A 15,516-nucleotide genomic window follows, 5' to 3' on the forward strand; every position below is an offset into this window, starting at 1 on the left:
GAGAGTCAGCGAGAAGTGTTTCTCCTTATTTTTACACAGAACAAGCAACGACAAACATTAAGTCATTCCACACACAAAACCAGAGAAGAAAAGTATGAACAGAAATCTCTATCATCGTGAGGACACAAAAATGTATTAACAATCAAAATCCTATTTATCGTATCCTTACCCATAACCTTAACCCCAAAAACCCAACCTGAGGCTAAGAGCTAACATGTAACTGTTTAACATAACCTCTTAACCAAAATTCCCATTCTATTCTGTTCTGATTCTGTTCTGATGTTCAGTTTCCACCTGGTCAGTGAAATGGGAGCAAACGGACAAAAACACATTCCAAACACAAATGCAATCCACACTCTTACTTTGAAAATGCACACATAACCACAAACGCACAGCCATACCTCGAAGACCTCATCGTCCAGAAGTCTAGTCCCAAACACAGTGACCCCGTCTGTGCTGACCTCAGGGTCATGACCTCTCTGCAGCTCCAGGCTCTCCACTTTCTTACAGTCTAAATACAAAGTTACGAACTGGCCTTCCACACTGTACGCTATCCTATGCCACCTGGGAGAGAAAGAGAGAGAGAACAAAGGAAAGAGGGATGGAGGGAGGAAGAGAGGAGAATCAGAGAAAGAGAGTGAGTGAGAGGGAGGAAAAGAGAGCAAGAGGGCAAGAGATGAATAAAAAGAGAGGTAGAAATAGGTCAGTGTGGTAATGAGAGCAATCTTGTTGTCGTCAGCCAGTTTAATGTGATTCAACAACTCGCTGTTTGAACATTGTGGTTTTAGTCTGGGTATCTGTGTAAACACTTGGTGACAACCACAGCTGTAAAAAACAGGAGCGTTAAACACGTCTGTTTGAGTAACCTTCCTGGAGGCGTGTCGGTGTGGCGAGCTGCTCGGTGCCACCTACTTGCCGTCAGCCAGGTTAATCTTCCTGAAGGTGGGGTACAGTTCCGGAGGGGGCCGGCCGTGCTGGTCCTCGTACAGAAAGACGGGGGAGCGCCCCACCTCCAGGCCCAGCTGTTGGGTCCCCTGGGTGTCGTACAGTGACAGCAGGAAGACCTGGGCACCTCGCCGCGCTCGCACCGTGGCCAGAACGGAGAAATCCACCGGGAACAGGCCCTCTACAGAGAGGCAGTCAGTGTTTCTGATCATCTCAGACACTCGTTCCAGGAGTTGGCATCTTCATCACCAATCTTATCATCTTCATTATTATAACTACTATCATCATTATCATCAACATCATTAAAACTACTATCATTATCATCATCATCATTACAACTGCTATCATCTTCATTGTAATGATCATTATCAAGATTATCATCATCATCATCCTTATAACAACAATCATCATTATCAACATCATCATTATAACTACTATCATCATCATCATCCTTAACATCATCATTATAAGTACTATTATCGTTACCAACATTATCATTGTCTATCGTCATTGTCATTAACAACATCATCATTATAACTACTATCATCATTCTCACCATCATCATCTACATCAACATCAGTATTATTACTATCATCATCATCAACCTCATCTTTATAATGACTATCATCCTTATCATCAAAATCATCATTATTACTACTATCATCATTATCATCATTGTCATTATAATGACTATCATCATCACCAACATCATTATTACTACTATCATCATTGTCATTATAATGACTATCATCATTACCATCATCATTATTACTACTATCATCATTATCATCATTGTCATTATAATGACTATCATCATTACCATCATCATTATTACTACTATCATCATTATCATCATTGTCATTATAATGACTATCATCATTACCATCATCATTATTACTACTATCATCATTATCATCATCAAAATCTTTATAACTACTATCATCATTATCATCATCAACATATTCATTATAACTACTATCATCATTATCATCATCAACATATTCATTATAACTACTATCATCATTATCATCATCATCATCCTCATCCTTATTATTACTACTATCATCATTATCATCATCATCAACATCATCATTATTACTGCCTTCAGCAATATCATCCTCAACACTACTGATCACTATTATCACCACTCTGTGTGTGTGTGTGTGTGCGTGCGTGTGTGAATATGTATGTCTTCTACCTGGAAACAGCTGTTTCGTAGGGACACTGAGTTGTATCTTCTTGTTGATCTTCAGGGAGATGTCCGTCTCTTCTCTTCCTACTCTACTTGTGCACAGCCCCGCCTCCAGGGACACACCCTCCATATCCTCTGATAGGTCCAGTATCCTCAGAACGTCAACCAGATTGTCTGGAGAGGGTAAAGGGAGGAGTCAGTCAGAAACCATAGCAGAGGGTTTTGTTCAATAGATTTACTGTAAATGTGGTCCAGACTTTCCTGTCCTTAAAGATAGGATAAATGTGTATAGATATACATAGAATTTGTTTTGAGGGTGGAGTGAATCCAGATGGGTCAACCTGCTCCTCCCACAGGAAGAACAAAGGCTGCAAATCCATCCTTTAGGTTTCCATCTAGATAAACATACAGAAGTGGTTTGGTTAAATGCTCTACTCAACATCTCCACGGATATTTCAACTTGGCAGCTTAAAGATTTAGGGCTGACAAGACGGAGACTGAAAGATAATGAATGATATAAGCTAAAGTGAGCAGACGTAGCTCAAACTACAACACCAATGAACCGATACACAAACCCACCCACCCACACACTCACACACACAAACACACACACACACACATGAGCAGACTTGCCACTTAGATTGTGAATGCTGAAGGCCACACACTGTCAGCCTGTAAACATGGCCCCATCTAACGCATATCAGTACAGCAGCTTTGCACTGAGGATCGAGGCTGTTCAGCTATCACATGAACCACAGATACTCCACAGATACTCCACAGATACTCCAGCAGCTGGGACAGCAGAGGCCTGGTCAACAAATGGGTCAAAGGTCAAAACGAGCCACCTTTAAATGATCTTGCCTCACATGTGTAGCGGTGTACAGGTTCAGGTCTTAACCATAACTATGCACAACATGGGGCTGTGTACAATCCAGCGCATATCATGGTTTGAATGGTACTGGAGAGCTTTCGCTATGTTCATTCAACCTGTGACGCCATGGTAACGGAGTGAACGCCGTAGCCGATGGCAACATTCCGATATGTTGAAGACAACGTTTTCTCTGAAGTCTGATGTCAGTCCACACTCAAGAAAAACACACACACACACACACGGAGAAAGAGTGTGTGTGAGAGAGAGTGAATGAAGAAACCAATAACAGATGAGTGTGGATAATAATATGCACTAAGGACAAACAGATGAGGAGAGAAACAGAGAGAGAGGGAGAGGAAAGAACGAGAGAGAGAGGGAGAGGAAAGAAAGAGAGAGAGAGAGGGAGAGGAAAGAAAGAGAGAGAGGGAGAGAGGGAGAGGAAAGAAAGAGAGAGAGAGAGAGAGGGAGAGGAAAGAAAGAGAGACAGAGAGAGGAGAGGAAAGAAAGAGAGAGAGAGGGGGAGAGGAAAGAAAGAGAGAGAGAGAGGGAGAGAGAGTGAAGGAGTGTATGCGATAGACAGACACAGACGGAGGACATGTCTCTACTGGTGACTCCTTATGTAAGCCTTCCATCTGCCGTGCACCTTGAAACACACACACACACAACTAACACGTGCGCACATGACTAACACATGCACAAGTGCCCACTTTTACACTGTTAACATACCTGCACAAGTATATTCAGTCAGTTTGTCTGAATGTCTGCTGACAAACGAATAGTAAGGTTTTGAGTGAGGAACAGAAGGGTTCAAATTAAGACATCACTGCAAATTGGACGCTTCTCTTCCTCTCTCAAAACCTTCCTTTTCAACTTTCTTGGAAAGGAAAGAACAAGGTGCAGTGGTCTCTTAATTTTTTCCGGGGCTGTATTTGTCTGTCTGCCTGTCTATTTGTCTGTCTACCTGTCTTCCTGACTAAGAACACAACCACATAATTTAGATCTATCCCCAGATTAACACGAGATCACAGTATTCTGAGATCATTGTACACTGATATCACAGTATTCAGAGATCATTGTACACTGAGATCGTTGCAGTCTGAGATCACACTAGGATGGGATCGTTGTAGTCTGAGATCACACCAGGATGGGATCGTTGTAGTCTGAGATCACACCAGGATGGGATCGTAGCAGTTGGAGCACCAACCAATGCCACTGTAGTATGCTGTTGATTCACACTTATTTCTACACAACCTCCACCCTGAACGCCCCAGAACACACTGTCAACAAACGCACTGATGAGATCATCACCTAGAACAGACGGAACAGGATTTGAAAGTGTATTTTTAGTGATATCATCTGGCCCTTAAGCAGCTATGGAACTTATGGGCAAGTTTTAACACACATGCACACACGCAAAGAGAAACACACACACACAGAAACAATCACTGAAACACACACAGTCAGCATTTTTCCCATCTGGAAACAATCAGCGTCCTTAGTGGAATTAACTTCAGTCTGAGTAGAATAACCTCAGTCTGAATGATATTACCTCAGTCTGAATGATATTACCTCAGTCTGAATGATATTACCTCAGTCTGAGCGCTTTCACCTCAGTCTGAATGATATTAATTCAGTCTGAGCGGTTTAACCTCAGTCTGAATGATATTACCTCAATCTGAGCGGTTTAACCTCAGTCTGAATGATATTACCTCAGTCTGAGCGGTTTAACCTCAGTCTGAATTATATTACCTCAGTCTGAGCAGTATAACATCAGTCTGAATGATATTACCTCAGTCTGAATGATATTACCTCAGTCTGAGTGGAATTAACTCAGTCTGAGTGGTATAACCTCAGTCTGAGTGGAATTATCTCAGTCTGTGTGGTATAACCTCAGTCTGAATGATATTACCTCAGTTTTACTCTCTACTCACCTACCATCATTTTCTCTTTCCAACCCCACATCTCCTCTCTCTGAAAGGATGTAAACCAGGTGTAACCCTAACCCTGCAAGTTCAGCTGGCCTAGATCAAAACACAATGTGGCTAATCATGTACTCTCTCACACAAACACACAAACACACACAGACAGACAGACATACACACATACACACACAGACACACACGTACACAGACACACACAGACATACACACACACACAGACACACACACACATACACAGACACACATTCACAGACACACATACACACACAGACACACACTTCACTTCAATTTAACCTTTATTCAGCAGCAATCTGAGATGCCAGGTGTGTCTCAGTTGGTCCAGCATGGTTGCGGGTTTGATTCTCACATGGGACAGGGACCAAAAAGAATGAAAAAACATGCGCTCACTTCTTCAAGTTGCTCTGGACAGGAGTACCTGCTAAATGGCTGAAATGTCAAACATAACTAGAAGACAAGTAGCTTCAAGCCTGTTATGCAAACACCCACACACAGAGAAACACATTCATTGAATCGGTCTCCATGTAGAAGACGGCGTCCAGTCACATAAATCCTGGCCTATCCAGGCCAGCTGGTGCCAATGGCCCTGGGGTAATTCCACTGTCAAGAGAGACACTTGCATTTCTCCCTTTAAAAATGTCAAAGAAAAAAAAAAATATCGCAAAGTTCAACAGACCATCGACCTCTACACGTCAGGGCAGCTTTCACAAATTTCAAAGTTAACATTTAAGAGAGAAAAAGCATTTACAAAAGAACAATGCCGATGCAGAGTTTGGTAAGAGAAGGATGTTTTGTTTCAGTCTGACATTTATTTATAATTCTCTGGTTTGAAGGACATGTCTTAACAGCTAATTTGGCACCCAGTAATGGTGATGTTACTGAACAGCACAACTTTTTATCAGAACAAATTAATTACAACTGGGAGAGCGAAATCACTAACTCAGGAAAAAATTTGTCCACATTATAAAATATAAATATACTTTTGTATGGGGGGGGGGGGCAATGTGAGAATATTGAAATGCAGAATTTTGTCAGGATTAGAAGAATTGCTATTTTGATAGGTGAGGCTAAGGTGATCTTAAGCACCCACCATCCCGGACAGACTATTAGCTTTGCAATCCTCAGCATGACACGGTAGAATCAGCATTGTTACATCATCATTCCAATCAATGACATCTTCAAAGCAATTGATTCTATTGGCTCTCTGAAATATGGGCGGGGAGGAATAGAAGGCAGGGAGTGGCCAGCAGTGATGGGCTTTGGAGATTTTTGAAGGATGTTTGACAGCTTGTCTCCAATGCCTTTTCCGCTGAGAACAGATGGGACAACTCAAAGAACAGAGTCCACTTGGGCAGGACGAGGCCCAAAACCAGACTGGCAGAGGGGGAAATCATCCATTAAACCAAGAAGATCATACACGAGTATTGCCTGATAAACATCCTTCCCAAAACCTCCGAGATCCACTTCAAAATGGAATAGAATTACAAATCATTCAAAAACTATTTTGTAGCTTTCATTTTTAAAGTATACATTAAGTCCTTCACTACATCGCTTGCATTATACACACACACCTATACACACACACACACACACACCTATACACACAATGACAGACAAGTCGGGCGGTCAGACAGAGAGGTCTCTCTGTAGTCTCCCTGCAGTCTAAGACACCATTTCATAGCTCCAAGCTAACCACCACAGTCTAGGTTTGAGTGTTGACTGTCAGCTGACAAGTGGGGGGGAGCTCCATGGGCCAGTGTCGCCCAAATGACTTCCGGGTCTCATTGTATTCCTGCCACTCCCTCGGGACATTCTGGCACCTGCAAAGCTGTCTGTGGTCGTTGAGGGCACAAGACCAGGTTGGATTAGCGTTGTGGGGGGAAATAAACTGAATGGCCTGTGGTGAACAAGGAACGAGGAAGACTGACACAGTCTTCAACTACCCAGAATGCATTTGGGAGCTGTCCTGATGAGGCAGGGCTGAGGATGAAATTGGGAAGGGAGTGAAAGTGGGTACCTTTCAGTCAGTCAGAAAGACATATCAGTCAGTCAGCAAGGAGATCAGTCAGTCAGAAAGGCATTTCAGTCACTCAGAAAGGAGAACAGTCAGTCAGAAAGGAGAACAGTCAGTCAGAAAGGAGAACAGTCAGTCAGAAAGACATATCAGTCAGTCAGAAAGAGATGAGTTATTTCAAAAATCGTCAGATCAGCAGAGCAACTCAACCTCTTCGGGTCAAACCGTAAATTGCACACACTTGACCTTTACCTAACTATGACACGTGACCTACACTCGGGGGTTGTCATGGCGGCCAGGTATGTGTCAGGGATGGGGAGGGGGTCATTCCCAGGTGTGAGACGCTCCAGGGTTCAAACTCTAACCTACTTTGACCACAGAGTGCCCCCTCAATTTTCAGAGTTCAGGGTTCACACAAATGTCACTGGCCAATCATGTAACACGTGTACCATCCAAACCATCCAAATCAACATCATTAAGGTGCTTTACAAAAGCCTGTTCCGAAACCCGAAAGAGCCAAGGCTCAACATAAAAGCTTAAAGAGGTCTCACACCCCTACACACACAGAAAATCACACACACACGCGCAAAAATACAATCTACACACACTGCAACAGCAGCGTGGTGAAAGGGCAGACACAGGTATGGAAGACAAGTTGGGACACAATTCTGTTAACTCACTTGAATTAGATCCTACAGCAGAAAGAGAGGACCGAGGGAGAGGGGCAGAGAGAGGGGGATAGGGGGGAGAAAGGGGGAGAGAGAGGGGGAGAGGGGGGAGAGAGATGGTGGAAGAAAGAGGGGGAGAGAAATACTAGGGAAAAAGGAAGTACAAGCAGGCTGCAAACTTATTGAAAGACAAACCCAAGATGGCTTCCCATGTCATCAAAAGATCTTTAAACATTGATCCGACTCAAGACACTAATCTCCTAACAGAACCAACTGCTCTGCAATTGCACTGTGACTTTTTAGGTTCGCTCACAAATCAAGGATATGACAAATAGGAAAAACACCTAATTAAACTGTGCGCGCAGAATTTTACACCAAATTCCATAACTATTGAATAACAAGTGACCCAGACTTGTGTTGTTTGATGCTTATTTCAGCATCCGTACTGAAACCCTGGGATACAGCCTTTCGTGCAGCCGTGCGTTTTATATCTGGTGCAGATTTTGGCGCCCATCCGAGTCTTTTATATACTGCAGTCGGCTCTTTGATCTCTAGTAGGGCCAGACATGTGTCAGTGTTTATATATAAGAATGTATCGCAGAAGCTTCCTAACAATCTTACATCTAAAGTCTGTCTAGAAAAACAGCGGTTATCAAACTCTCTAGACTGGCTGGTCAAACTGCTTTTGATTGTTGGACTGTCTCTCTATCAATGTCACTCTCTCAATCACGGAGAGGGGGGTGGAGCCAGCGCGAGTGCAGCATTATTTACAGCCCAGCAATTACTTCAGGGGATTTATGAATTTAGACAAATCAAAGAATGTTCCTTATTTTCCTAACAGCTTGTCAATTAATATATTTCAATTGCCTTTATATTGTTAGTTGTGATTGCATTTTTGTATGTGTTTTTATGTTGCAATCTATGGTGTGAAAGAGAAATTGGTCTTAGTTTAATTATTCGTATATTGCCGTTCAAAGATTTGGGGTCATTAAGGAATGTCCTTGTTTTTAAAAGAAAAAAGATGTCCATTAAAATAACATTAAATTGATCCAAAATACAGTGTAGACATTGTTAATGTGGTAAATGATTATTGTAGCTGCAAATGGCAGAATTGTTATGCTCTCTACATAGGCGTACAGAGGCCCATTATCAGCAACCATACTCCTGTGTTCCAAAGGCACGTTGTGTTTGCTAATCCAAGTTTATCATTTTAAAAGGCTAACGGACCAGTAGAAAACCATTTTGCAATTATGTTTGCACAGCTGAAAACTGTTGTGCTGATAATAGAAGCAATAAAACTGGTTTTCTTTAGACTAGTTGAGTAACTGGAGCATCAGCCATTGTGGGTTTGATTACAGGCTCAAAATGTCCAGAAACAAAGAACATACTTTAGAAACGTATCAGTCTATTCATGTTCTTAGAAATGAAGGCTATTCCTTGTGAGAAATTACCAAGAAACTGAAGATCTTATACAACGCTGTGTACTACTCCCTTCACTGAACAGCACAAACTGGCTCTAACCAGAATAGAAAGAGGAGAGGGAAGGCCCCAGTGCACAACTGAGAAAGAGGAAAAATACATTAGAATGTCTAGTTCGAGAAACAAGACACCTTACAGGTCGTCAGCTGCAGATTGATTAAATAGTACCCGCAAAACACCAAGATCTTCAGTGAAGAGGCGACTCTGGGATGCTGGCCTTCTAGGCTGAGTTGCAAAGAAAAAGCCATACCTCAGACTGGCCAATAAAAAAGGTTAAGATGGGCAAAAGAACACAGACACTGGACAGAGGAATATTGGAAAAAAGTGTAATGGACTTATTAATCTCAGTTTGAGGTGTTTGGATCACAAAGAAGAACATTGGTGAGACTCAGACCAAATAAAAAGATGCTGGAGGAGTGCTTGATGCCATCTGTCAAGCATGGTGGAGGCAATGTGATGGTCTGGGGGTGCTTTGGTGGTTGTAAAGTGGGAGATTTGTACAGGGTAAAAGGGATCTTGAAGAAGGGAGGCGATCACTCCATTTTGCAACGCCATGCCATACCCTGTGGACGGTGCATGTTTGGATCCAATTTCCTCCTACAACAGGACAATGACCCAAATCACAACTCCAAACTATGCAAGAAGCAGTCAGCTGGAAATCTGTCTATAATGGAGTGGTCAGTACAGTCACCGGACCTCAACCCTGTTGAGCTGTTGTGGGAGGAGCTTGACCATATAATACGTAAGATCCAAAAACATCCAACTTGTGAAAGATGCTTCAGGATGCTTGGGTTGAAATCTTTTCAGATTTTCCTCAGCAAATTGACAGCCAGAATGTCAAAGTGTTTGAAGAACAACATTTTTATTTCAAGTAAAAATTATTATTTCTAACCTTGTCAGTGACTTTATCTCCTATTCATCTTGCTATATTTCCCGTTCAAACTTATTATATGTATGTTTTTATGGAAAACAAGGCCATATAAGTGAACCCAAAATTGTGAACGTTAGTGTATATATACAAGCCCATCCTCTGGGGTGGCTGCCCAGGGGATTGGACAGTCCTGCACTCTCTTCTACACCATGAGATCTATTCAGACTTATATTCAAAGCAAATACAAAGATTATGAAAATAAAACAGAAAATTAAAAAAATCATATATCTACAAGGAGGAAAGACTCATTGGTGCAAATATGTCACTTCCTGCCACACCTTTAGGCCTAGGCACAGTTATTGGAACAGCCCACCAAAAACATCCAAACAACCTGTCTTCGCACTATTCATCTATTGTCCTAAGTTTCTTCCTATTGTCCAAAATGTAGTTGTGGACTATTTCCATTGTTCCTATCATCTACATGCGTCATCACTGATCAGAATAAAGTAAAATATGTATGAAGTAAAAGATGTTTGCTCTGGCAGTGTAAATGATGAGAGTGGGGAGGGTAGTGAGACAGGGGGGGGGGGGGGAGAACAGAGAGAGGGAGGGAGATAAAGCGAGGGGGGAGCCAGAGGGAGAGAGAGGGGGGGGGAGAGGGGGGGGGGGTGAGGCCTGCTGTATCATTATTTTAGTCAGACAGGAAGAGAGTGAGTTATAGGTTTAGGCCTACAGCATTATTTTTGTTCACTCGTAGAAACAATAAAATGGAGTACGGTATGCTATCAGTCTGTTGCTACGAGGATATCAAAATGTTTATTTAGTTTTCCAGTGCCCCGGGGAACATTGGTTAGGATGGAGTGTGCGGTGTTCGGTGGGGTCTGCCCCCACACGGAACAAGCCCAAACGAGCAATGTCATGTGTGTCTGTGAGCGGGTGCATGCCAGCGTATTTGTGCAATCATTCATTTGCTCATCGATCATGCTTTTTCCGCATTGACGAAAATATAATATATGCATTTTACTAAACATTAGACAAAATATGTAATTAAATCTTTAACAGCCAGGTAATTGTAATATAAAGCGCCTCGCTTACTTGCTGGGACCGCCGTCGTCTTGTGAAAACCGTTGATGAAGAGGAGTATAGAGAGGAGGAAGACAGGCGATGCCCCTTGCGTTGAAGTCCATCTTCTATTCATCTCACCGCTCAAAGTCTTTCTCGGAAAACCGGGAACTGTCCCAGGTCGCTGGCTCTTACACCTCCCGTCCAGTCTCCACCGTCTCCACTCCACCGTATACAAACACACACACCAACAAACACACACACCTGAGCCGAGGGACTCGAGCCTGTGAAATCAATGAACGGGTGCTTATCGAGTGCAGCGAGGACCTGCAACCATGTCTGGGAACGCACTATAACCCGCGGGCTAGGAACTGGTTATGTACGGCGAATAGTTATCCCGTCTTTGATCAATTTGGTCTAAGAGACAAGTGGAGAATAGCCTAAAGAAAACCGACACAATATAATGTTTAATCTATGTAATAGTCCTTTCCCCTTATCTTTCGTTGTTCCTTCCTTCCTCTTTTATCCCGTGAGATTATATCCTCTTGACAAACTATGGGAGACCTTTATTATAGCAACTTATTTATTTATTCTACGGACCCCCCAAAAATCCAGTATTCGGTCATCCACTGCAACTAGCCAAATCTCTTCAAAATCTCCCTCTTCTTCCCTTCCCTTCTCTCTCTCTCTCTTTCCCTCTCGCTCTCTCTTTCTCTTCTTCCTTTGATCCCTCCCTCACCGGAGAAGATTGTTTCGGGCAGGGAGTGGATATGTTGCGGTTGTGTTGTGTCGTGCTCATGGCGTTTAACGACCTGGCTCATAAATCACAGTGATTAGGGAACGAGCTCGTGCACCAAGTTCATCAACAATTGCAACTCATTATTTTGATTTACCACCCACTGTGGTCAACCACACAACACCTCCCTCCTCTCCTCCTTTCTCTCTCCCCATCATTCTCTTCCCCTTTTCTCCTCCCAATTGCTCTCTGTCCTTCCCTCCCTCCCCATAAGCCTCTCTCATTAATGGATCCAACACAAAAGATAAGTAATAAACCAATTAAATCTTATTACCTGCCTCCTACTTGGTTCACACAGCCACACACACTAGACAAACACATGCGCACACACAACCCACCAAGCAAGCTAGGACAGGACTGTTCTGCCATTCTAATAAAAATATGCTGCTGTCGATTTCAAATTCCAGAGCCTGTCTCTGCCTAACCCCCTAGTTGTGGAAAAACTATACTGAGCTGCATGTCTCTCTGACTGCCTGCCTGCCTCCATGTTTCTCTTCCTGTCTTGTTGTTTCTATTTCTGTCTCGATGTCTGGGGGTCCCAGAGACCTCTACTGGACCACCGGTGTGGTTCGAGACTTGAAGACTCAAGTTAATTTCCCCAGCCAGTGACTCAGCCTTTAGCTCTGTGGGCAGTCACGTGGGTCAAAGAGCAAGTTACCGGTCAGAGCAAGTTACCGTTGTCAGAGCATGATGCTTCTAAGGCCAGGGTTCTGGTTCGGGTGTTAGGGTTCTTGTTCGGGTGTTAGAGGGTTCTGGTTCAGGTGTTAGGGGTTTGGGGTGTTAGGGTTCTGGTTCAGGTGTTAGGGGTGTTATGGTTCTAGTTCGGGTGTTAGGGGTGTTAGTGTTCGGGTGTTAGGGGTGTTAGGGTTCTGGTTCAGGTATTAGGGTTCTGGTTCAGGTGTTAGGGGTGTTAGGGTTCTAGTTCGGGTGTTAGGGGTGTTAGTGTTCAGGTGTTAGGGGTGTTAGGGTTCTGGTTCAGGTATTAGGGTTCTGGTTCAGGTGTTAGGGGTGTTAGGGTTCTAGTTCGGGTGTTAGGGTTCTGGTTCAGGTGTTAGGGTTCTGGTTCAGGTGTTAGGGTTCTGGTTCGGGTATTAGGGGGTTAGGGTTCTGGTTCGGGTTTTAGGGTGTTAGGGTTCTGGTTCAGGTGTTAGGGTTCTGGTTCGGGTGTTAGGGGGTTAGGGTTCTGGTTCAGGTGTTAGGGTTCTGGTTCAGGTGTTAGGGTTCTGGTTCGGGTGTTAGGGTTCTGGTTCAGGTGTTAGGGTTCTGGTTCGGGTTTTAGGGTTCTGGTTCAGGTGTTAGGGGGTTAGGGTTTGACTCTCACAACCACCCTTGGAAAACATGAATGCATCCCTGTCAGTCATTCGGGATAAAATCACGTAGTGAACGAAAAAGGTTTTATTAAAAACCTATGTGGTTTGAACCATGAATGCTGATTCGCTCCAAGTTTGCATGGACAACGACCCCAAAAATGCATTTTTATTGTTCCATAATATTGTTTATTATGACCGTCAGCCCATAGCCAGGGTTTACTGTCCACATACCCACCCCTGTCATGCCGCTTGGTTTAAATTACAGGGGACCTGGGTTCGAACCTCAGTCTGTCACACTCTGTACCTCCTTCTCCACCTCTTTCTCCTCCTCTCTCTTTCTCTCTGCTCTGTAATAAGACAACCTCTCTAATATAGCACACCTGCAATTCACTGCTTTCTTTCTCTCTCTCTCTCTCTCTCTCTCTCTCTCTGTCTCCCTCATTTTTTCTCTCACGTTTCGATACACGCTCATGTTTTAACACACACACACGCTCACGTTTTAACACACACGCATGCTCACGTTTTAACACACACGCATGCACACGTTTTAACACACATGCATGCTCACATTTTAACACATATGCATGCTCACATTTTAACACACACACACTTCTGTGGCACCCTTTCCTAGCACACTTCTCTGGCACCCTTTCCTAGCACACTTCCCTCTATAGGTCCTGCTCAGAAGTAGGGCCCCTTGTAGGGAATAGGAGGCAATTTTGGATTCAACCACATGAACATGTTGAGATCTGAGGAGCCAGCAGGTATCCAGGTGGTACCAAGACCCCCCCTCACACAAACACACACACACGCTTTCCCTTTCCGTCCTTTCTCACTTGAAAAGATTCCAGGAATAGTTTCAAGGTGCCTACCCCAAGCCTCAGGTGGGAGGTTTTTACATTTATGACATAACTTGTGTGTGACATAACCTATGCGCGCGTGTGTGTGTGAGTTCCCAGGGACAATAATAATACAGATTACTATTGAATCATAACTTTAGTTAACCCACGTATAGTTTGGAATTCTATACTACGAGCTGTACTTGCTTTCTGATATTAATGTTCAGGATTTCATCACCAGAAGCTCCTCCCACTAGTTGGATTGGCTTGATTGGCACTTCTTACGTACCATACAGTCAAGCTACTCCCACAACAGCTCAATAGGGTTGAGATCCAGTGACTGTGTTGGCCACTCCACTAAAGACAGAATACCAGCTGACTGCTTCATGTCTTAAAAGTTCTTGAATAGTTTTGAGGTGTGCCTTTGGTCATTGTCCTGTTATAGGAGGAAATTAGCTCCAATCAAATGCCCTCCACAGGGTGTGATTTGCTTTGCAAAGATCCCTTTTACCCTGTAGAATCCTTCAACTTTACCACTACCAAAGCACCTCTAGACCATCACATTGCCTCCACCATGCTGGCGTTCACAAGTCTTCCTTTTGATCTGAACCTCAACCTCTGCACCTCAAACACAGATTCTTCTGTCCATAAAATATTTTTTTCCAATCTTCCTCTGTCCAGTGTCTTTTGTCCATCTTAATAATTTCTTTTTAAGGGCCAGTATAAGATATTACTTTTTCTTTGCAACTCTGCCATGAAGTCCAGCATCCCGGAGTCACTGCTTCATTGTTGATGTTGAGACTGGTGTTTTGCAGGCACTATTAAATGAAGCAGCCAGTATAGGACCTGTAAGGTGTGTGTTTCTCAAACCAAACACTAATGTACTTATCCTCTTGCTCAGTTATGCACTGGGGCCTCCCACTCCTCTTTCTATTCTGGTTAGAGACAGTTTGTGCTGTTCTGTGACGGGAGTAGTACACAGCATTGTACGAGATCTTCAGTCTCTTGGCAATTTCTCTCAAGGAATAGTCTTCATTTAAATTAGAAGTTTCAGAAGAATGTTCTTTATTTCTGGCCATTTTGCGCCTGTAATCAAACCCACAATTGCTTATGCTCTAGACACTAAACTTGTCCAAAGGCCTGTTTTATTGCTTCTTTAATCAACAGTTTTCAGCTGTGCAAACATAATTGCAAAAAGTTTTTTTTTAATTATCAATTAGCCTTTTAAAATGATAAACACAAAATTGGAACACAGGAGTGAAGGTTGCTGATAATGGGCCTCTGTAAGCCTGTGTAGATATTCCATAAAAAATCAGCCATTTCCAGCTACAATGAAAATTTCCAACATTAACAATGTCAACATTGTTATCAATTAGATGTTATTATAATGGATATATAAAAAAACAATTTTTTTTAAAACAAAGACATTTCTAAGTGACCCCATATTTTTTACGGTGGTGCATATAGGCAAACCCTTAATACTTCAATAAGTATATACTGCATATATACGT

At 42.9% G+C, this 15,516-nt stretch overlaps 1 protein-coding gene across 1 annotated transcript in view; it reads right to left on the reverse strand.

The window, feature by feature from the left end:
- Positions 1 to 11,744, reverse strand: part of LOC105027471 (collagen alpha-1(XI) chain) — a 43,080-nt gene extending 31,336 nt beyond the window's left edge. The window contains exons 1-4 of the mRNA XM_029122564.2: positions 11,094 to 11,744; positions 2,144 to 2,311; positions 913 to 1,126; positions 402 to 564 (exon numbers count right to left, since the gene is read on the reverse strand). Coding sequence (XP_028978397.1) covers positions 402 to 564; positions 913 to 1,126; positions 2,144 to 2,311; positions 11,094 to 11,196 — 648 coding nt within the window. The 5' untranslated portion in view covers positions 11,197 to 11,744. The remainder of the gene's footprint in view (positions 1 to 401; positions 565 to 912; positions 1,127 to 2,143; positions 2,312 to 11,093) is intronic.
- Positions 11,745 to 15,516: the final 3,772 nt, after the last annotated feature.

This window comes from Esox lucius, chromosome 9 (assembly GCF_011004845.1).
Source record: "Esox lucius isolate fEsoLuc1 chromosome 9, fEsoLuc1.pri, whole genome shotgun sequence".
Classification (NCBI taxonomy): Eukaryota; Metazoa; Chordata; class Actinopteri; order Esociformes; family Esocidae; genus Esox; species Esox lucius.